This window comes from Chrysemys picta, chromosome 2 (genome assembly GCF_011386835.1).
Source record: "Chrysemys picta bellii isolate R12L10 chromosome 2, ASM1138683v2, whole genome shotgun sequence".
NCBI classification, from domain to species: Eukaryota; Metazoa; Chordata; order Testudines; family Emydidae; genus Chrysemys; species Chrysemys picta.
In genome coordinates, this window is record NC_088792.1 from 61,967,957 (window position 1) to 61,990,950 (window position 22,994).

The following is a 22,994-nucleotide window of genomic DNA, read 5'->3' on the forward strand; positions in this document are numbered from 1 at the left end:
TCTGGTCTGTTTAGACGGCTGCAACAAGGTATTTACTTCCCGGACCACAAAATAACTGTTGGGGATGTGGAGATGCCTATAGTCATCCTCGGGGACCCAGCCTACCCGCTAATGCCCTGGCTCATGAAGCCCTATACTGGCGGCCTGGACACTGAAAAAGAACTCTTCAACTACCGGCTGAGCAAGTGCAGAATGGTGGTGGAGTGTGCTTTTGGCCGTCTCAAGGGGAGATGGAGAAGCTTACTGACTCGCTGTGATCTCAGCGAAACCAATATCCTCATTGTTATAGCAGCTTGCTGTGTGCTCCACAATCTCTGTGAGAGCAAGGGGGAGACCTTTATGGCGGGGTGGGAGGTTGAGGAAAATAGCCTGGCTGCTGATTACTCACAGCCAGACAGCCGGGCGATTAGAAGAGACCAGCGGGACGCGCTGTGCATCCGGGAGGCTTTGAAAGCAAAGTTCCTCAGTGAGCAGGGTAACCTGTGACTTTAAAGTTTGTGTACTGAGAAGCTAAACCTGCCCCCGTTTCTTTACCCAGGTAATGTTGACTATCCTATCCAGTTACATACCCCCTTCACCCCCCTTCCAACACACGTTGCGAAATAAAAATAGTTCAACTTTGTTAAAGCACACCGTTTTCTTTAATACTGTTTTCGCGGGAATTTTTTAAAACTGGGACGCAGACTGTGGTGCGGAGCGGGTGTAGTGTAGTGACGCGAATGCAGCTTCTAAACTCAAGGATTGACAGGCTCCGCTGCAGTGGGATGGTTGTTTCAACGGAGCCTGTCACCCCTCCTGATCGGGACTGTGTGTATGGGGGGGTCTATGTGACTTTGTGGCAGGGGGAGGACGGTTACAGATCCCCTGCTGTGTGGCTCTGTGATCCTGCCTAAGGACCGCCGCTTAAGATCTGTAACTGCCCTCCCCTGCCACAAAGTCACAGAGCAACCCACCCCCCACCACATAACATGAAAACAACCTCCCAGACTAACCAGGGTAACTAGTCACTGCATCACTGCACTGTGTATGTGCCCTGCTGCTGTGCCTGCCCCCGACTATGTACCCTGCCAAAGGTGACTGTCCTGTCCAATTACCAACCCCCTTTCCCATCCTCCTCCAAAAGAACATGATTGAAACAGTAGTTTACAGAAACATATTTTTTATTATCAACTACACATGGCATTGGGAGGTGAAACTTGGACGGGGGCTTGTGTCAGGCGGGAAGGAAAGAACTGTTCAAATTTTGGGAAATGAGAGCCTTCTGCTACTAGAGCTCTCTGCAGGGGTGGAGTGAGAGTTAGCAGGGACTCTGCCGCCTCTCCTTCTTTGCACTTTGGGTGAGGTGGGTATGGGACTTGGTGGCAGGGGAGGGCGGTTATAGATGGACTGCAGCGGGGCTCTGTCCTCCTGCCTCCGTTCCTGCAGAACATCCACAAGGCGCCGGAGCGTGTCCGTTTGCTCCCTCAGTAGTCCAAGCAGCGTTTGAGTCGCCTGCTGGTCTTCCTGCCGCCACCTCTCCTCCCGATCCATGTTGGCTTGGTGCATTCGGGTCAAGTTCTCCCGCCACTGGGTCTGCTGTGCTGCCTGGGCTTGGGAACAGGCCATAAGCTCAGAGAACATGTCCTCCCGTGTCCTCCTCTTCCTACGCCTAATCCGCGCTAGCCTCTGGGAGTGTGATTCCAGGCTAGGTTGTGAGACAGTCACAGATGGGGCTGTGGAAATGGGAAAAAGGGAGTGAATTCCTCAGAAAGAAAAATGTAGTTGTGAACAAAGAACATAGTCTTTCTCTGTGAACAAGACCATGCACAGCACCTATCACATGCGCACTCAGCACAAGGTCGAATTTTCGGCCTTCGCATTCAGTGCCTGGGGTCTTGCACAGCACATTTGAGAAGCGGGGCAGCACAACGGAATTTCTGTTGCAGGCAGACATGGTAAGCCGTACACTTGTGGCAGTTTAAAACTTTTAGATTACCACTGGCCTCATTTCACATTTAAAGCTATGTCAGTTCCTGCAGCCAGCAATCCGGCAAGCGGGAACTCTGCCCCTGTCCCACCCCCTCGCGGCTGTCCCCGGGAACGATCCCTTTCGGCTGCCCCTCTCCCGCCTCCACCGCGTGGCTAAAAACCAGCGGTTACAGTTCTGTCAAGGAACGGGAAAGCAGTCCCAACACTAACATTCCCCTACCTAATTAAAAGCAGGTCACCATGGGCGACATCACCCTGATGAGGATCTCTGAGAGCGACAGACAGAGAATGCTCCGGGAAAGCCTCCAAAGACCAGGGCCGTATGCCGCCCTGCTATGCAGAGCAATGATTCCCGAGTACGTGATAGTCTCGTGGCGCGGCAACGTCTCGTACTTCGGAGGACCCAATAAGGCCGCTCTCCCCAGGAACCTCATGGAACAGCTTTCAAGTTACCTCCAGGAGAGCTTCGTGGAGATATCCCAGGAGGACTACTGCTCTATCCCCGGACATATAGACCGCATTTTACTGTAGCTGCAGTAGCAGGGAATAAACAGTAGAGCGGCTTGTGCAGGACAATCACTGAAAACCGGACATTGCTAGATTTTTTTTCAAAACTTGCACTGCCCATGACTAAACCGTTAAGCGCATAGGGCACACTAATCATGAACAACCCATTCTTTAAATTGTTAATATTCCTGTTTTGTTAAAAATAAATGTTTAGATGTTTACAACACTTACTGGCTGATCCTTCACCAGATTCTGTGTCCGGGGTAACGGCTGGGGACGCTTCGTAGGGGATCTCTGTAAGGGTGATGAAGAGATCCTGGCTGTCGGGGAAATCAGCGTTGTGAGCGCTGCCGACTGCCTCGCCCTCCTCATCTCCTTCCTCATCTTCCACGTCCCCTAACATGTCCGAGGAACCGGCCGTGGACACTACCCCATCCTCAGAGTCCACGGTCACTGGTGGGGTAGTGGTGGCGGCCGCACCGAGGATGGAATGCAGTGCCTCATAGAAACGGGATGTCTGGGGATGGGATCCGGAGCGTCCGTTTGCCTCTTTGGTCTTCTGGTAGCCTTGTCTCAGCTCCTTGATTTTCACGCGGCACTGCGTTGCATCCCGGCTGTATCCTCTCTCTGCCATGTCTTTAGAGATCTTCTCGTAGATCTTTGCATTCCGTCTTTTGGATCGCAGCTCGGAAAGCACGGACTCATCGCCCCACACAGCGATGAGATCCAAGACTTCCCGATCAGTCCATGCTGGGGCCCTCTTTCTATTCACAGACTGCACGGCCATCACTGCTGGAGAGCTCTGCATCGTTGCCAGTGCTGCTGTGCTCGCCACGATGTCCAGACAGGAAATGAGATTCAAACTGGCCAGACAGGAAAAGGAATTCCAATTCAAATTTTCCCGGGGCTTTTCCTGTGTGGCTGGTCAGAGCATACGAGCTCGCACTGCTGTCCAGAGCGTCAACAGAGTGGTGCACTGTGGGATAGCTCCCGGAGCTATTAGCGTCGATTTCCATCCACACCTAGCCTAATTCGACATGGCCATGTCGAATTTGGCGCTACTCCCCTCGTCGGGGAGGAGTACAGAAGTCGAATAAAAGAGACCTCTATGTCGAACTAAATAGCATCGCAGTGTGGACGGGTGCAGGGTTAATTCGATGTAACGGCGCTAACTTCGACATAAACGCCTAGTGTAGACCAGGCCTAAGAAGGCACCACCTCCAGCAAACCAACCACCACCTCAGGACTATGCAGAGTCAATTTTGACTCCGGAAGAAGACGTAGAGGAACAGCCTGCAATACCTTACCATCTACGCGCTCGTAAGGGTTGCCAGAAGCAGACGAGGACCTAAAGCAAGGCTCAAAAAGAAGCAGTAGTGAGCCTAGCGCCTGCTGCCTGGTGGATGTAAAACCGTGACTGCGGTTCCCTCAGTTGAGGTTGTCAGAACCAGAAGGGCCTTGCCTCCAACATGCGCCTCTGGTGGCGCCTGTTCCTCAGCTGCTGGTGTCTTAAGGTCTGGGGAGTCCACAATGACAATTCTTTTATCCAGCAGTAAGTGTGGATAGCTCAGACCCTTAATATTTCTAATTGCTGGGTCTGCAGCCACATCCCAGCCCACTCTCAAGCTGGTGTTCCTGTCCTGGCAATCCCACTCAATTCCCCAGACCTCACTGGAGGACCTTGTTCATTTAACAAAACATGGAACAATAATGACACTTGGGAAACAGTGGGAATAAATGTATCTAAATGGATAAGTGTGGTGGAGGGAAAAGGTCATTGGTGTTGAGTGTGTAATGAACAGGGCTGGATCTGGGAAAAAGCCGTTGCCTTCAGCATATTGTGGCCAATGGTGTATGGGATTATTCGAATAAAACTAAAAAGTGGCGGGCTGGGTATGGGGATATGAATTTTTTCTTGACCTGAGGATCAAACAGAAAAAAATCAATTTCATGTTCCCCCTACAGTAACCTTAGTGAAAACAATACAATCTTTCAACACCATGCAAAAAGGCTCCTGAGGTTACAAGCAGTAGTTGAAATAATGGCAAATGAAATCGGAGAGAGTTTAAAAATCCCTGGCCAAAGAAACGGGCGATCTGACAGATGGCCCTCCAAAACCGTCAGGCATTGGACATTGTGCTGGCGGCCAAAGGAGGGACCTGTGCTCTCACTGGAAAAGAATTGTTGTGTGTTCATACCTGATGACACCAATGAGGTAATAGATCGCGCTAGTCACTTAGAACAAATCGCATATCTTCCCCATGAAGAGCCGAGTTCTTTATGGAAGTAGCTAAGTAACCCGTTCAATTTCTCTGGCATAGGAAACTGGTTGTTTCAGGGAGCCCTGACTATCCTGTTTGAAATCTTAATGATTTTTGTATGTTTTCAGCAAATCTCCTGTTGTATCCAGAATTGTGTAAGGTATGCCACCCAAGTGACTGCCCCAAAACAGAGTGCTAATATGATGATTTCGAAATATCACTGATGAACGAAGAGATAAAGAACGATTAATATGTGGAACCCAGTAATGGTTGGTCTTTGCGTGAGCTTGACCAAAAGGAGGGATTGTGAAAGTGAAATGAATTATATTAAAGAAATAGAATGAATTAAAGAATGCTGTATGTACCTTTAAGTAGAAATGAGAAATGCTGCAAGCCAGGGGGCAGGAAAGCAGTCATTAACTGCTTAATGAATTGCCCCACTTAAGGGCAATTGGTGAAGCATTAGCCTTAGATCCATAAGGAAGCAGGATATGCATATTGTGCCCTATGCAAATTTTACAATTTTGCTCTCTCTGTCCCTTTGTTTAGTTCGCACCCTTTTATCTGTATAAATAAGACTGTTTGAATCTTGCATGGGGGCTCACGTTATCTGAATGTATTAGCAGAGCGCTGTGCTAATAAAACAGAGTGGTCTAACAAACTATGAGTCCTGAGTCTAACTTTGACAATTGGGAGAATGTGTGATGGGGCGCCTGCCCCACACTGGCCTCTATGAGGTTACTAGAGCCCAGGGTGGCTGCCTCCTGCGCAGCCTATCAGAAAAGGGCTGAAGGGAGCAGCCAATCATGGCCAAGAAGGCCCATATAAAAAGGGAGCTGCAGGGCAGAGGAGGGCAGTTCTCTGCTGGGAGCCCAGGGAGGAAAGACTGTGTTTCTAGAGAGCTGAGAGAACTGCCAGCACCCTGTAAAGAGCAGTGCTGCGAGCAGGGACTGGGGGAGCAAGAGACAGCTCCTGGCTGGCTTACCGGGGTTTACAGGCTGAGGCCCTGAAGCAAGGGCAAAGAGGATGCTGGGGCCACGAGCAAGTGGCCAGACAATTCGCTGCAGTTGCCACTAAGGGAAGTGGCTGAACAGAGGACTGCAGGTCCCCCAGAAGGGGGAAACCCAGTGTGTGGCAAGGCTGGAGGGCTGTGTCACTGAAGAGTTTGCTGTGGTCCTTGGAGAGATGTGGGTGCTAGAGCAGGAGTGACGGTGGCGAGGCACCACCCAAAGAGGGCGCACTACCATACAGAGCTAATTCCAAAGACCTCCAGCAGGAGGTGCCAGAGTGGTGAACAAACTCCATTACACCCACCAGGGCAGCTACAACCCCAGCAGGGATAAAATGGACCAGGAACCTGGATGCAGAGCAGAGAGCGGCTCCATAAGCGAGGAGGATCCTCCCTGACCACTCTACTCAGGGGGTAAGTCCCAGAGGCCCCAACAGAACAAAGAGGGGAAACTTGGAGGGCCACAATTCCCCCCCCCACCCAATGTCTAAAAGTGGGTCCTCAGAGCCCTGGGGAAAGAAGCAGGGCTTCTAATCAGCTCCCACTCCCTCCCAAGCTGACCAGCAGGACTCAGACAACTCCCAGGAGGAATGGGTCCCAGCGGGAGAGGATTCTGAGACAGACTTCTCAAGAGTGCTGCAGAACCGATGGAAGGCAAGCAGCAAAAGCCCTCACCAAAGCTGCAGCAGAGAGTCTAAGCTCCCAAAGCACCCAAAAAGGTTCCAAAAAGGGAAAGAAAAGGCACACAAAAAATCCAGGAGACAGAGTCCTCTGACTCTCCTCCTCCACTGAGGAAGGTGAGCTGTCTGGTTCGGAATCCAAACAGCAAGGGTGGGAATGCAGAATATTTTTCCACCTTTGAAATTTCAAGCTGTGCGCAACACTGTTTCCACGATTCACATCCAGCATGAGCGGGCTACTGAGATTAAGCCTCAGAGTAAATTCCTCCCCTCAAATTCCTCCCCTGAGGCTGTGAGACCCCTTCACTCCTCCTTTGATTAGAGATGAATGGAACAAGAAGGATCAGGGCACGCACATTAACAAGAGTGACTTCAGGTTCTCTAAACATTCAGAAACCAAAGGGGGTCTATTGCTGAGATGCCGAAGGTTGGTGCCACTGTAGCATCCCTCGCCAGGGATATGGTTATTCTCTCAGAAGGGAGTTCTACCCTAAGGATCCCAAGGATAGAAAGATGGAGGCCACCCTCTGAGTGTCCCTGGCAGCTACCTGCTTTGCAAGAGCAGTTCCTTTCCTGGCTGGAAGGGCTCCAAGCCTAAAGGACAGGCTCCACTTTAACAAAAGTGTCCTTAGCAACAGCATTTGTACCTAATGCTTCAATGGATGCAATAAGTTTCTCTACCCAAGCCATGTAGCCAGCTGCCAGCTATGGCTCTGACCCTAGAAGATGGACTCTAACTCTAAACAGATGCTATGCTTGGCTAAGTTTACAGGCTTCCTCCTTTTTGGAGAAAAGCTGGAGAAGCTGCTGGCTGACAATGTGGCAAAACCAAACAGTCTCTTCCTGCCCCACTAAGTGCCCACTGGAGAGCGTGTAGACCAGCCTTCAGACAGAGATGCTTCTTTCACACCTCATCCTCACAGAGGTACCAGCAAAGGTATGACAGATTCCCCAAAGGAAAACAGTGGAATAGAGGTCCAGGGGATAGTCTGGAGGGACCTCAGCCCTTTCCCCTCTCCCAAAATTTACTTGGAGAAAGATCTTGAAGACATCTGCCCAAAACTGAAACTAGGGGGCAGGATTCCCCATTTCCTGGAGGAATGGTTTTCATCAACCATAGACAAATGGGTCAGAGAGATAGTGAGCCAGGGATACTCCCTCAAAAGATAATGGAGCAAATAATAAAGCAATCAATTTGCAAACGTCTAGATGACAATAAGGTGATAAGCAACAGTCAGCATGGATTTGTCAAGAACAAATGGTGTCAAATCAACCTGATAGTTTTCTTTGACAGGGTAACAAGCCTTGTGGGTGGGGGGGGAATTGTAGACGTGGTATGTCTTGGCTTTAGTAAAGCTTTTGATACTGTCTCACATGAACTTCTCATAAACAAACTAGAGAAATACAACTTAGATGGAGCTACTACAAGGTGGGTGCATAACTGGTAGGAAAACCGTTCCCAGAGAGTAGTTATCAGTGGTTCATAGTCATGCTGGATGGGCATAAGAAGTGGGGTCCTGCAGGGATCAGTTCTGGGTCCGGTTCTTTTCAATTTCTTCATCAATGATTTAGATAATGGCATAGAGAGTACGCTTATAAAGTTTGCGGACAATACCAAGCAGGGAGGGGTTGCAAGTTTTTTGGAGGATAGGATTCAAAATGATCTGGACAACCTGGAGAAATGGTCTGAAATAAATAGGATGAAATTTAATAAGGACAAATGCAAAGTACTCCATTTAGGAAGGAACAATCAGTTGCACACATGCAAAATGGGAAATAACTTCCTAGGAAGGAGTACTGCAGAAAGGGATCTGGGGGTCAGAGTGGACCATAAGCTAAATATGAGTCAGTGTAAAACTGTTGCCAAAAAAGCAAATATCATTCTGGGATGTATTAGCAGGAGTGTTGTAAGCAAGACACGAGAAGTAATTCTTCTGCTCTACTCCATGCTGATTAGACCTCAACTGGAGTATTGTGTCCAGTTCTGGGTGCCACATTTCAGGAAGGATGTGGACAAATTGGAGAAAGTCCAGAGAAGAGCAACAAAAATGATTAAAGGTCTAGAAAACATGACCTATAAAGGAAGATTGAAAAAATTGGGTTTGTTTTGTCTGGAAAAGAGAAGACTGAGAGGGGACATAACAGTTTTCAAGTACATAAAAGGTTGTTACAAGGAGGAGGGAGAAAAATTGTTCTTCTTAACCTCTGAGGATAGGACAAGAAGCAATGGGCTTAAATTGCAGCAAGGGTGGTTTAGGTTGGACATTAGGAAAAAATTCCTAACTGTCATGGTGGTTAAGCACTGGAATAAACTGCCTAGGGATGTGGTGGAATCTCCATCATTGGGGCTTTTTAAAAGCAGGTTAGACAAATACCTGTCAGGGATGGTCTAGATCAGGGGCCGGCTCACCCGCGCCTCTTTCCGCCACCTCCATTGGCCCGGGACGGCGAACCGCGGCCAGTGGGGGCCGCGATCGGCTGAACCTGCCGCATCAGCAGGTAAATAAACTGGCCTGGCGCACCAGGGTGCTTACCCTGGCGAGCCGTGTGCCAAACGTTGCCAACCCCTGGTCTAGATAATACTTAGTTCTGACTTGATTGCTGGGGACTGGACTAGATGACCTCTCGAGGTCCCTTTCAGTTCTATGATAGTAAAAATCTTAAATAAATCAAACTACCATAGAATCTCTATGGATAGAAATTTCATGCTTGAATAATAAGAGTATAGCAGTCGAAATATACTATCGAGCACCTGACTGTGATGGTGATTGTGAAATGCTTAGGGAGATTAGAGAGGCTACAGAAACAGAAAACTCAATAACAATAATGGGGGATTTCAACTATCCCCATATTGACTGGGTACATGTCACCTCAGGATGGGATGCAGAAATAAAATGTCTAGACACCATTAATGACAGCTTCTTGGAGCAGCTAGTCCTGGAACTCACAAGAGGAGAGGCAATTCTTGGTTTAATCCTAAATAGAGTACAGAATCTGGTCCAAAAGGTGATATAGCAGAATTGCTCAATTAATAGCAACAATAATATCATTAAATTTAACATCCTCGTAGAGGGAGAAATACCAAAAAAACCCACCACAGTAGCATTTAAGTTAAAAAGGGGGTGTAGCGTGGTGGTTACCCGCTCCAGCCCTGACAGGGTTAAAATCAGCCCTGGGAGAGGGCTGTGGCTGGGGCAAGAAGCCTGGGCTGATTGGGGAAAGTAGGCTCAGCTGCAGCCATGCCCCAATCAGGCCCAGCTGGCCTCTATAAGAGGCTGTGAGCCAGGGCCCAGTCAGTCTTCCTCTGCCTGTAGAGGGAGAAGGGCCTGGCTGCAAGATGCCAAGCAAGGAACCTAGATTGGAGCAGGGCTGGGGAAGGGCCAGAGAAGCTGGGAGCTCTGGCCTGGAAAGCCCCAGGCTGCAGGCCTGACGACAGGCCAAATAGGTGCAGGGGGCAATCTATGGGTAGGCAGAGGCAGCAGGTCCGAACCCCTTTGCCTATGATGAGTGGCTTACATTGCAGTCCGCCCCAGTGAGCAAGGGGCTAGACAGGGACTGGCAGTAGCCTAACACTGAGGCGAAGTGGGGATAGTGGGTGGGGGTTCCTCTGGGAGGGGGAGAACCTGAGGCTGTGAGGGGTTACTGTCAGGGGACAACACCCCAGAAAACGGGCACCGGAGTCCATGGAGGGACACGGGGGGCCAAGTGGCAGCGGGACACCAGCCTGCAGAGGGTGCTCCGGAGGCTGGCGAGCTAATTCCTGAGATGACCAGCAGGAGGCGCCGCAGGGGTGAGTCCTGCAACACTAAAAGGGGACTATACAAATACGAGGAGGCAAGTTAAATGGAAATTAAACGGAACAATCACAAGAATGCAATGCCTGCAAGCTTCATGAAAACTTTAAAACATCATAATAGAGGCTCAAACTACATGTATACACCCAAATAATAATAAAGAAACAGTAAGAGGACCAAAGATATGCCACCATGGCTAACCAACAGAGCAAAAGAGACAGTTAGAGACAAAAAGACATCTTTTAAAAAATGGAAGTCAACTCCTACTGAGGAAAATAGAACGGAGCATAAAATCTGGCAAGTCAAGTATGAAAGTGTAACTAGGAGGCCAAAAAATAATTTGAAGCACAATTAGCAAAAGACACAAAAACTAACAGCAATTTTTTTAAGTACTCCAGAAGGAGGAAGCCTACCAGACAATCAGTGGAGCCACAGGATGATTGAGGAGCTAAAGGAGCACTTACGGAAGACCAGGTCATTGCAAAGAAACTAAATGAATTCTTTGCACCGATCTTCTGTGCAGAGGATGTGCAGGAAATTCCCACACATGAGCTGTTCTTTTTTGGTGACAGATCTGAGGAACTGTCCCACATTGATGTATCAGTAGAGGAAGTTTTGGAAGAAATTGATAAAATAATAAGTCACCAGGGCCAGATGGTATTCACCTAAAAGTCCTGAAGGAACTCAGACATGATGTTGCAGACCTACTAACTGTGGTATGTAACCTATCACTTAAATCAGTCTCTGTACTAGGTGACTGGCAGACAGCTAATGTAACACTGATTTTTTTTTAAAAAGGTTCCAGAGATGATCCTGGCAATTACAGGCTAGTAAGCTTAACTTCAGTACCATGCAAATTAGTTGAAATTATAGTAAAGAACAGAAGTATCAGACACCTAGATGAACCTGATTTGTTGGGGAAGAGTCAACACAGCACTTTAAGGGGAAATCATATCTCACCGATCTATTAGAATTCTTTGAGGGGGTCAACAAACATGTGGATAAGGTTGATCCAGTGCATATAGTGTATTTGGACTTTCAGCAAAGGGTTTTAAGCAAAATAGGCAATGGTGGGATAAGAAAGACGGTCCTCTCATGGATCAGTTCAAAGATAGGAAGTAAAGTTTAGGAAAAAATGGTCAGTTTTCACAATGGAGAAAGGTGAATAGCAGGGTACCCCAAAGATCTATACTGGTACCAGTGCAGTTCAACATACACCTCTACCCCACTATAACGCTGTCCTTGGGAGCCAAAAAAATCTTACTACATTATAGGTGAAACCACTGTGACAAAGTTCCTCCTCTATCTTGGTGGGTCCTGCGCTTATTGGCAGATTTTCTTGCCTCAGAGATTCACCATGTGGGTTGGGAAACAGCCCAGAGACCTTCCCCTCTGGAAGAAACCACAGTCCAGGTCAATTGGGAGGTTTGGGGGGAACCCAGGCCCGCCCTCTACTCCGGGTTTCAGCCCAGGGCCCTGTGGACTGCAGCTGTCTATAGTGCCTCCTGTAACAGCTGCATGACAGCTACAATTCCCTAAGCTACTTCCTCATGGCCTCCTCCAAACACCTTCCTTATTCTCACCACAGGACCTTCCTCCTGGTGTCTGATAATGCTTGTGCTCCTCAGTCATCCAGCAGCACACCCTCTCACTCTAAGCTCCTTGCGCCTCTTGCTCCCAGCTCCTCACACTCATATCACAACCTGAAGTGAGCTCCTTTTTAAAGCCCAGGTGCCCTGATTAGCCTGCCTTAATTGATTCTATCAGTTTCTTCTTAATTGGCTCCAGGTGTCCTAATTAGCCTGCCTGCCTTAACTGGTTCTAGCAGGTTCCTGATTACTCTAGTGCAGCCCCTTCTCTGGTCACTCAGGGAACAGAAAACTACTCATCCAGTGACCAGTGTGTTTGCCTTCAAACAGACTCCTGTACCTCACTGGCCTGGAGGGAGGAAGGTAGAGAGCTGCTCCTCCTGCTTCTAGGCCCTGGGTTTTCCCTACAACTGCTGTCTGCTGCTGCTCCAGCTACTCCCCTGCATCTCTGCTACCTGCTGGCTGGCTGGCTGCTAGACCCCTCCACCTTGGTTGTTGCTGCTCAGTCACAGCCCCTTGCGGGGGGGGGGGCGGGGCTGCTGGCCCACTCCCCGGAGGAGAGGAGGGAGGGAGCCAGCCATTGCTCCTGCTGCTGAGGACACCACCACCATCGACCACCACCTGAGAGGAATCCTTCCTGCTGGCCACCAAACTGCCGCCTAAAGCTGCTGTGTTTGCTGCTGGGAGCTGCTGGAGCCCCGAGGAGGAGGAGAAGGAGAAGAGGACCATCCGCCAGTAGAGGAGCGCGTAAGAACATACCACCGTGGAAGGGGTTCTCACGGACTGAGTAACTTTTGAACTGTGATCTTGTGGTGGGGGTCTAGACTGTGTTTGTGGGACACGGGGTGTGGCGTGGAGCCTGCCCCCTGGTCCGTCTGTGTCCCCACGACTCCCACCACCACCATCGTCGTTGCCCCCTCCACCATCCCCACTGGCTACTTACCATCTTCCTCAAGCTCCTGCCTCTGGGATTTCAGCTGCTCACCTAGGCTTGCTACGCCCTGTTGCCACCATTGGGCCTGATACAGCAGCCAGCTTCCAAGGACTTTCTTTTTGTTGCAAGCGCACGTGGGTGCACGTACCCCCCCCTTTTGACTGACCCCCTCCCCCCTGCAACAAGCCCCCAGCTTTGCCCCTGCTGCCTACCCATTTGCCCCTTGCTGCCTTTTGCCCCTCCCCCTTGCCCCAGCCCCTCGCTAGCTCCAGTTTGTTTGCCTGCCCCGCCCTTTCCCTCTGCAGCCTTTGTTTGACCCGCCCCAGCCTCCGAAGCTAGCCCCGTGGTTCCTCTGCCCCATTTCCCGCCTGGTTACTCCCTTCCCCCTGCGGTCCCCTTGCCCTGATTAGCCCCTCCCCTCGTGCGCCCATGTCCCCTCCTATGCGCTTGTGCCACTCCCCATTTTAGTTTAATTCTATCTCACTGCACCACCCCCCCCCAATGCTGTTATTTCCTCCCTTCCTTGGTGCAACAAGAGGAGCCGGAAACCTTCCCTGAGTCAGTGACTGACCCCTAGCCCTTGATAGCCCCCCCCATCCACCTCCCCCCTTTTTGGCGCCCTCCTCCCCTGCCTACAGCCTAGCGGGGAGGAGTGGTCGACCTGCTTCCCCTTTCCCTACCCCCCCTCCAGTGTTTGCTCTCCCCCCATCCTCATTATGGCAGGGGATGAGGAGAGTGAGACCCCTCGGGCAGACTTTGCTGCCCCTCCTCCACCCGCCCCACCATCATCCCCCCCTAGCCTCTACCTCAACCGCCGCTGCCGAGCCACCTACTACCATCCCTGCTGGAGCGCCGGCAGCGGTGGGTAACGAGGTGACCTCCGCTGCTGCCACGTCCCTCGCCCCCTCTGACTCTGGGGGAGTCCCCCTAGCCGGCAGGAAGGGCCAGGGCACGAAGAAGGGTAAAGGCCCGGCTAAAAAAGCCAGGCCCTCCATGGCAGGGGGTGCCCCCACTGCCACGGCCCCGCAACAAGCCGCGGCATCCCTCCCTGCTGTTCCCTCCACCAGCTCTATGGGTGTCCCACCCCCAGCTCCCAGGGCATACGCCCAGGTGGCGGTGGCCCCCCCGCCTGCCGCTACGTCATCTCCCCCATCCACCGCCTCTGCTACCATCTATAGTGGCCGGGGCCCCTTCCCCACCTTGACCAGGAAGCATGGTGTCCGTTGCCTCCTGGTACCCACCTCGCCCCACGTGGAGACCTACGTGCGGGCGTTGGCGAGGGTGGTGGGGCCCACAGCCATTGTGGCGGCCTCCAAGATGTACGGAAAGGTCATCTTCTTCCTAGCATTGGAGGCCGCTGCCTAGGAGGCAGTGGAGAAGGGCCTGGCGGTGGGGGGGGTGTATGTCCCCCTGGAGCCGCTAGAAGACCTGGGCGCCCGACTGGTCCTGACTTCTGTCCCTCCCTTCCTTCCAAATGCCACCCTGTTACCCGCCCTCTCTACCCTGGGGAGGCCGATCTCTGTGGTCAGCCCTCTCCCATTGGGCTGCAAAGACCCTGCCCTCCGTCACGTCCTCTCGTTCCGCCGGCAGGTACAGTTACAACTGCCGCCGGCGGCACGTGACGGTGAGGCGCTCGAGGGGTCCTTCTTGGTCCCCTACCAGGGGGCCCGCTACCGGGTACATTATTCAATGGGGGAGGCCCGGTGCTACCTCTGCCGGGCGATGGGACACGTCCGGAGGGACTGCCCTTTGGCCCGGCACGGAGGGACATCCGGGACCCCCGAGCCCCGGCAGGGCGCCGGCCCCGTCATCGCTGGCGCCCCTAGCTGCCCGGCGCCCGAAGCCGCCCCTCCTCCTTTCCGGCCCACCAACGCTCCCGCTCGGGCCCAAGGGGTATCTCCCCCAGTGCGCCTAGACGAGCAAATGGGCCCTGCCTCTGCCGCCTGCGATCTGGCGGGGCCTGTGGAGGAGGGTGAGGTAGGGATATCGCCGGGCATAGAAGAGGGCATGCCCCAGAGAGAATCCTCCCTCCTACATGCCCCACCATTGCCTCCCCGAGTCCCTAAGCCTTCGCTCTTGCTCCCTGACCCAACTCCTGTTAGCCAGCCCCCGGATGATGCCATGGAGGGCTGGTCCTTAGTACAGGGGAAGCGGGGAAGCGGAAGGCTCGAGCTCCGCTCCTTCCATCTGATGCGGTAGCCCCCCGGAAGACCAGAAAGGGGGGAACCGATGCTGAGCCTTCCGCTTTGCCCCCAGGTGGGTTTTGTCCACCATTGCCGGCTAGGGAAGACGTGGCAGCATCGGAGGAAATCACTACCCCTCCTCCGGTGTCCCTTCCTATGGAAGCCCCTGATGGAGCCCCTCTCGCCCCCTTACAATCTGAAGCCCCTGCACGCACCAAGGCGAGCGTCACTTCGGGTGCAGGCGGGGAGAGCCCTGGGGTGATGGACGGCGATCTTCCCTCCATTTATGAGGAGATTGAGGCCCTGGGTCTGACCCCGGTTACCCAGGGGGAGGACGACCCTCTGCCAGCGGGCCTCGATCTGAGTGACCTCGCCTCGGCCCCCTTTCCCCATCTTCCGTCCCCTTACCCACTGCTTCCGCTCCCGCCTCCGAGGAGCCCCTGGACTCCTCCACCAACCCGGCTGCAGATTGTACCCCGCTAGCGGCTGCCGAGCCTCTTGAGGCGACGGCCAGTGCCACGCAACCGGGACCCGAGTCGCCAGGGGACTCCCTCATGGCTGAGGGACAGCCGACCTCCTTTCTGGGTGGGGGCCCCATCGTTGATTCTCCACCTACGGATGCCGTGGCCTTACCATCTGCCTTGGAGCACGAGTCCGGCATCGCCGAGGGCCCACCTCCCTCTCTGCAAATCCCTGAGCCCCTTTGTGGGGTGCCACCCTCCCCACCCAGTGGCCTGGCTCCTGGGACCCCTGATCCTAATATTACCCCTTCCCCTGTCCCTATTCCTGATTCCAGTCCTACCCCTGACACCGACCCCGTCCCTGTCCCCTCCACTTCCCGTGATGCTTTTGCCACCCCTGGGGCTGTCTCCTTCTATATCCCAGAGGATGACCCCCGAGGAGCGGCCTTTGTTTTTCCCTGTCCCGACCCACCAGGGGCTGCTATTTTCCCTCCACCGCCCCCCATTGAGCCAGGATCTGAGGCAGGCCACGTGGTGTCGGCCCATCGGACGCCACGTCGAGGGTCTGCCCCCTGCTTGCCCGTCTCGGTGGGCCATGGGGCTGTGACAGGGGCCCCACTGGGGGAAAGCCATAGATCAGTGACCCCACCCACCCCCCATACACTGAGAGAGGAGCTACGGGATTTCCTTGAGGACGTCCGTGGCTCCCGCCAGAAGGTACAGCTTGCACTCAGCGATGGGGGGATTTCCATCAGATCCTCCGGGCCGCGAGGGGGAGGGTAAGAGGACCGGGAGGCAGGCCGCCGCGGCCTACCAACGGGTCCACCTCTTCCGTGACTCCTTAATCGCTTATGGGGTAGGTCACGGATTGTTGCGCGGCCCGACGGAGGCCGTGGGTGTCTCTGCTAGCGAGGATCCCCCCCAGCCCTCCTCATGGCACCGATCATCTTCGCAACATTAAACACCCGGGGCTGTAGGATGGGTCTCCGCAGGAGCCAGGTGCTCTCCTTCCTTCGAGGCTGTGCCGGGCCGCCTGCTGCACCTCCGGGTCCGCATGGAGGGGCTTGTGGTTAATCTCGTCAATGTTTACGCCCTGACATTGGGCCCGGAGAGGTTGTGTTTTTATCAGCAGGTGTCCGCCTTCCTCGGCACCTTGGATCCTCACGAGTGCCTGGTCCTGGGCGGGGACTTTAATGCCACCCTTGAGGAACGGGACCGCTTGGGGACCGAGCAGCACCCAGCCGCCGCGGATGTCATCCGGGAGATCGTCGAACATCACTCCCTGGTGGATGTCTGGCGCGACCACCACCCGGATGATGTTTCGACATTCACTTTTGTCCGGGTGGAGGTCCATTGGTCGTACCACTCCCGGTTGGACCTCATCTATATGTCACGCTTCCATCTTTCCCGGGCCCACTCCTCCAGCGTCCGGCCGGCCCCTTTTTCAGATCACCATCTAGCCACCGTGACAGCCTCTCTCTGCGCGGAGAGGCCGGGGCCGGCCTATTGGCACTTTAATAATAGCTTGTTGGAGGATGTGGGCTTCGTGGCATCCTTCCGGGAGTTCTGGCTGGCCTGGCGAGGGCAGCGGTGTGCCTTTCCCTCGGCGCGGCGGTGGTGGGACCTGGGGAAGGTGCGCGCCCGGCTCTTCTGCCGTGACTACACCCGGGGTGCCAGCCGACGGAGGGATGCGGCGATAGGGCAGTTGGAACGGGAGGTCTTAGAGCTGGAGAGGCATCTGGCCGCCAGCCCCGGTGATCCATCCCTCTGCGGAGCGTGCCGGGAGAAGCGGGAAGAGCTGCGGACCCTCGAGGACCATCGGGCCCAAGGTGCCTTTGTTCGATCCCGCATCCGCCTCCTTCGGGAGATGGATCGCGGCTCCCGCTTCTTCTACGCCCTGGAGAAAAAGAGGGAGGCCAAGAAGCACGTCACCTGCCTTCTAGGAGAGGACGGCACCCCCCTCACGGATCCGGCGGAAATGTGCGGGAGGGCCAGGGCCTTCTACGCAGGCCTTTTCTCCCCGGATCCGACCGATCCTAACGCTTGCAGAATGCTCTGGGATGAACTCCCGATGGTCAGCGCGGGCGACCGAGACCGGCTGGAGCTGCCTCTCACTCTGGCCGAGTTCTCGGAATCCCTCCGCTGCATGCCCACCAATAAATCTCCGGGCATGGACGGGCTGACCGTGGAGTTCTACCACGTGTTTTGTGACGTCCTTGGCCCAGACCTTGTCACCGTCTGGGCCGAGTCCTTGCAGGGCGGGGTCCTCCCTCTTTCGTGCAGGTGAGCCGTGCTGACATTATTGCCGAAGAAGGGGGACCTCCGCGATTTACAGAATTGGCGTCCTACCTCGCTCCTCAGCACGGACTATAAAATCGTAGCGAAGGCCATCTCGCTGCGGCTAGGGTCCGTGCTGGTGGACGTGATCCACCCAGACCAGACCTACACCATCCCGGGCCGCACCATCTTCAACAACTTGTATCTGGTCTGGGACCTCTTGGAACTCGGGTGTAGGGATGGTCTGTCGTTCGCCCTCCTGTCCCTGGATCAGGAGAAGGCGTTCGACAGGGTGGACCACGGGTATCTCCTGGGCACTCTGCGAGCATTTGGCTTCGGGCCCCAGTTTGTGGGTTTTCTCCAGGTGCTGTACACCTCCGCAGAGTGTTTGGTCAGGCTCAACTGGACCCTGACCGAACCGGTCAGCTTCAGGCGAGGAGTACGTCAAGGGTGCCCCCTCTCGGGCCAGCTGTATGCTCTGGCGATCGAGCCCTTCCTCTGTCTCCTCCGTAGGAGGTTGGCAGGGTTGGTGCTGTGGGAGCCGGAGCTGCGGCTGGTCCTGTCGGTGTACGCCGGTGATGTGCTCCTCGTGGTCCAGGACCCGGGCGACTTGGTGCGGGTGGAGGCTTGCCAGACCATCTATTCGGCGGCCTCCTCCGCCCGGGTCAACTGGGTCAAGAGCTCTGGCCTGGTGGTAGGGGACGGGTGGCAGGCGAGCTCCCTCCCACCCGCGCTTCAGGCCGTCCGGTGGAGCGCGGGTCCGCTGCTCTATCCCGGCGTTTACCTTTCTGCCATGCATCCGTCTCCGCCGGAGAACTGGCTAGGTTTACAGGGCAGAGTGTCGGAGCGGCTCCGGAAATGTACAGGACTGCTCCGGGGTCTCTCCCTTCGAGGGAGAGCACTGGTGCTCAATCAACTAGTCCTGTCCATGCTCTGGAACCGGCTCAACACCCTGGTCCCGGCCCCGGGCTTCCTGACCACCCTCCGGACGTTGATTCTGGAGTTCTTTTGGTCAGGACTGCACTGGGTCTCTGCGGGGGTTTTCCATCTACCCCTGGAGGAGGGAGGGCAGGGCCTGAAGTGTCTGCACGCTCAGGTCCACGTCTTCCGCCTCCAGGTCCTGCAGAGGCTCCTTTATGGTGCAGGTAGTCCGGCGTGGAGCGTATTGGCGCAAGCCTTCCTGCGCCGCTTCCGAGGGCTCTGATATGACTGGCAGCTCCTTTGTCTCCATCCGAGAGGTCTTCCGCGAGGCCTCTCCGAGCTGCCGGTCTTCTACCAGGACCTCCTCCGGACCTGGAAACTGTTTTCAGTGACCAGGTCCGTGGCGGCCACCGTGGGGGCAGATCTCCTCGCGGAGCCCCTGCTACACAACCCCCAGCTTCATGTGCAGGTGGCGGAGTCCCCCATGGTGCGCCAGAGGTTGGTCCTGGCAGAAGTCACCAAAGTCGGAGACCTCCTGGACTACGACCGGGGAGACTGGCTGGATCCCCTGACGCTCGCTCAGTGCATGGGGCTCTCCAGACCTCGTACTCCCCGGCGTGTACGTCAGGAGGTGAGGGCCGCTTTGCCGCCCGCTGCTCAGGACTATCTCGACCGGGTCCTGCGAGAGGGCACGCCCCGCCCACTCTCCACTCCGAGCCCTCCAGACTTTTTCATCGGGCAACTGCCCCGTGGACCCAACCGGCCCCCTCCCCGTCCATTCGCCATGAGCCGGCTGCACCATCTGCAGCCGGTTCTGTTCTGGACCGCACCAAGGAAACATCTATACACGCTCGTGCTCCATGTTCTTCATGTCCTCACCCTCGTGTCCCGCCCTGATACGAAGTGGCGGGACCTTCTGCCACCTCTGGAGGGTGAGGAGCCCCGGTGGGCCAGCCTTTATTCTGCTCTGATCCCGAAGCCCACCGGGGACATCAGTTGGCGGCTCCTTCACGGAGCCGTGAGCACGGGCGTGTACTTGGCGCGGTTTACCCCTATCCCAGACACCTGCCCCTTTTGCGGCGTGAGGGAGACCCTGGCGCATGTTTACCTGGAGTGCGCCAGGCTGCAGCCCCTATTCCGGCTCCTCACGGATATTTTGTTAAGATTTTGGTTGCACTTTTCTCCTCACCTTTTTATTTATGCACTCCCTATCCGTTGCCCCACAAAGTCGCGGGACCTCCTGGTCAACCTCCTTCTGGCCCTAGCGAAACTGGCCATCTATAAAACCAGAGTGAGGAGGTTGGCCGATGGAGTTTCCTGTGACTGTGGGGCGTATTTCAGGTCCTCCGTTCTTTCACGTATCCGGGCAGAGTTCCTCTGGGCGGCGTCCACTGGCTTCCTTGATGCCCTCGAGGAGCAGTGGGCGCTGTCCGGGGTTCTCTGCTCGGTGTCCCCGTCTGGTTCGCTTCGTTTGACCCTTTGACCTCACTCCTGTCCCTGTTCTTTTATTAGTTGTCCCCAGTAATTTTTTGGTCTCCAGGTCCTGTGGACCCCCCCTTAGGCTGGGGGGGATCCTTTAGCAGTGCGCGGGCTTTGCCCACCCACTTCCTGGATCCCAATAAGTCTGGTCACTCAGGGAACAGAAAACTACTCATCCAGTGACCAGTATATTTGCCCTCTACCAGCCTTCTGTACCCCACTGGTCTGGGTCTGTCACACCATGTTATATTGAACTTGCTTTGATCCGCCGGAGCACACAGCCCCGCCCCCCCAGAGCGCTACTTTACCGCGTTATATCCAAATTCATGTTATATTGGGCCGCGTTATATCGGGGTAGAGGTGTATTCATAAATGATCTGGAAAAGCGGGTAGATAGCGAGGTGGCAAAGTTTTGTACCTGTCTGTAATTATGGGAGGAAGCAGTACATTAAAAGGGGAGCAGGTGTTGAATGTCTGGTATGCCAGGAAGGGATTGCTGAGTCAGAATACCAGCCTCTAGAAATAGTCTTTGGGGTCCACCTTGGAACAAAAAAACAACAACAACAAAAAATGGGATTCAGACCTCAAAGGCAATAGGGAATAAATGGTTTCACACATTTTACAGGCATGCTGTTGGTGAGTATTTCTAGGATGAGGAAAAATCAGTTCCCTGGCTTTTGGAGGGGTAGATGCAGGAGTAAGGCTCTGAAAAGCAGAGTTATTGTTATTGAGTATATAAAATGGGAAAGTTATTGTAGATTACAGCAGCAGTAGCGCCCAGAACATTTTACAAGAATGACTGAGTGAATAACCAGAGAGCCCGGGATACAGATTTTTTTTTCTCTTGGGTGTGCTGGTGGGACATTATTTTGATCTTTGAACAATTTTAAGTAAAACTTCTGTTTAAAACAAACCACTTCTGTGACAATTCTTACCCACAACTTGCCCATTCTTATGAACCTTCCCCTCAGGTGATAAGTAGAATTCTCATTTTCATTTCTGCTATTCATATGAACACACCTGGCAATTTAGTTTTTGTTGCTTCAGAGGAAACTGGATCAAACCACTATCAATTTATGCAGCATTAATGGGCTTAGTGTTTTATTTACTATAAATGAAGTGCATAACACATCGGCAACAGTGAGCATGAAAACAAAAATTTAATGGGTCACTTTTATGATGCAAGAGTGAAGTGAAGAGACCTCTGTAATGTGATTTACTTTTAATACTTGGTAATGTAGTCTTAGTTGGAATAAACAAGGTTCCCTATTAAGACTCACATTCCTATTTTTTTTTCCACTTTATTATTTCACACACACTTTGAGACCTGAAGCAACTTTTTCCATACCTGTGTGCCAATTCTTTTAGGGGTTTTCCAATGTTATGTTTTTCATTCCTCCCCACCACCTTTTAAATAACATTTGCAATTGTTTTTCATTCATGCATTCAATTTCATGACATGGCAGTGATACTTGACACTAATAAAATCTTTCTGCATCCATAGTAATTAATCACATTTTAGTAATCATTTTAAATGTTCCTACTATATAAATGTATCCATGAGCTTGCTTGTTACAAGTAAATGTCTGATACATCCTTGTGAAGCAGACATAATCACTTTTGGAGAGGTATACACATTGAAAAAGTTTTGTAAGTGTAACCCTTCTGCCCATCTAAGTTGGCAGCAACAAGGGCCGGGTTCTGTATCTAGGGGTTCCATTTCAATAACGCAATGCAAAACCGGCTCGAGCCCCCACCCAGTGACCTGGGACAATTACATACCACCCCCTGGGCGCCTCTAAGAGGCAATACTTCCCCTCTCGCAAGCACAGAGTCTGAGTGTAACCGAAAATGTTTAATAACATGAGGTAAACGACATCAGCGTTAAATTGGAAAAACACCACAAACAGGCTTCATGAGCAAAAAACGCACCCCAGCAAATTGGGCTGTGTCCTTTCCCTTTGGTTCCTGAAACCAGCAACCCAAGGATCACCAAAGTCCCCAAAGTCCAACAACCCCCCAAAGTCTCTGTCCCTGGTCAGTGCAGCCCCAGAGTTCAAGCGGGGGGGGGGGGGAGGCACGCAGGGTGTTAAGGGGCACCTTACGTGATCCAAGGCCGACCGGCTGCCTCTCCGTGGGGTTCCGCCACAGCCTTCTCCACAAGCCGCTCCACTCCACCAGCTGTCCCATGAGCCGCTCCCGCCGTCCACGAACTGCTCTGGCAGCTGCTCCGCTCTGCTCACCGACCTGTGAGCCACTCAGCTCTGCTCCACTTCAGCCGTTCCTTGGGCTGCTCCCACAAGGCTCCGCTCTGATCTGCTCGCTGCTTCTCCAGCCGCTCCACCCTGCTCACCGACCTGTGAGTCGCTCAGCTCCGCTCCGCTCCAACCGTCCCCTGAGGCTCCACTCTGCTAGCTGCTTCGCCAGCCGCTTAGCAATATAGTTTCAGGCTCCCCCACTAGTTAACACAGCCTCAGTGATCTCAGCTCTTTTGTGATTTCAGCTCATAGTAGGGGAGCCCCAGTGCTAGTGCACCATTGGCCCAAAGTAAATTCAGCTCAGCAGTCTGTAATTAGACTTCTAATGGAATCAAAGTCAGCTCTGACATTCAACAGTGGAGAGAGGAGGTAGTGCAATTGGTGTTTCAACCCCTCGGGGAGGGGGCCATACCATCAGGTACAAATACCTGTCCCCATCCTCTCTCTATTCACTGGGTTTTGTAACCCATGCCCCTTGTCAAGCAAGTGCTACTTAGGTAATGGTGATGGACTCACTCAGTCCTTCTGTCATACAACAGGTCCACTGCCCTTGATTCACAGAATCAGGGTAACAAAATTTTATTCTTCCTGCCCCAATAACAAAGAAACTGGGGATCCCACACCAGCCAAAGTAACCACTTTGAGTTGCTGTTGTTTCATGCCAGGCGAGTGG

The 22,994-nt window shown here is 53.4% G+C and overlaps 1 protein-coding gene across 1 annotated transcript; it reads right to left on the reverse strand.

Annotated features, from left to right (window-relative positions):
* Positions 1-1,142: 1,142 nt before the first annotated feature.
* Positions 1,143-3,687, reverse strand: LOC135981328 (uncharacterized). Its single transcript, XM_065583324.1, has 2 exons — positions 2,707-3,687; positions 1,143-1,712 (listed from the first exon to the last, which is right to left on the reverse strand). Exons 1-2 carry the CDS (start codon positions 3,281-3,283, stop codon positions 1,237-1,239), a joined length of 1,053 nt encoding a protein of 350 aa, XP_065439396.1. The 5' UTR covers positions 3,284-3,687; the 3' UTR covers positions 1,143-1,236.
* Positions 3,688-22,994: the final 19,307 nt, after the last annotated feature.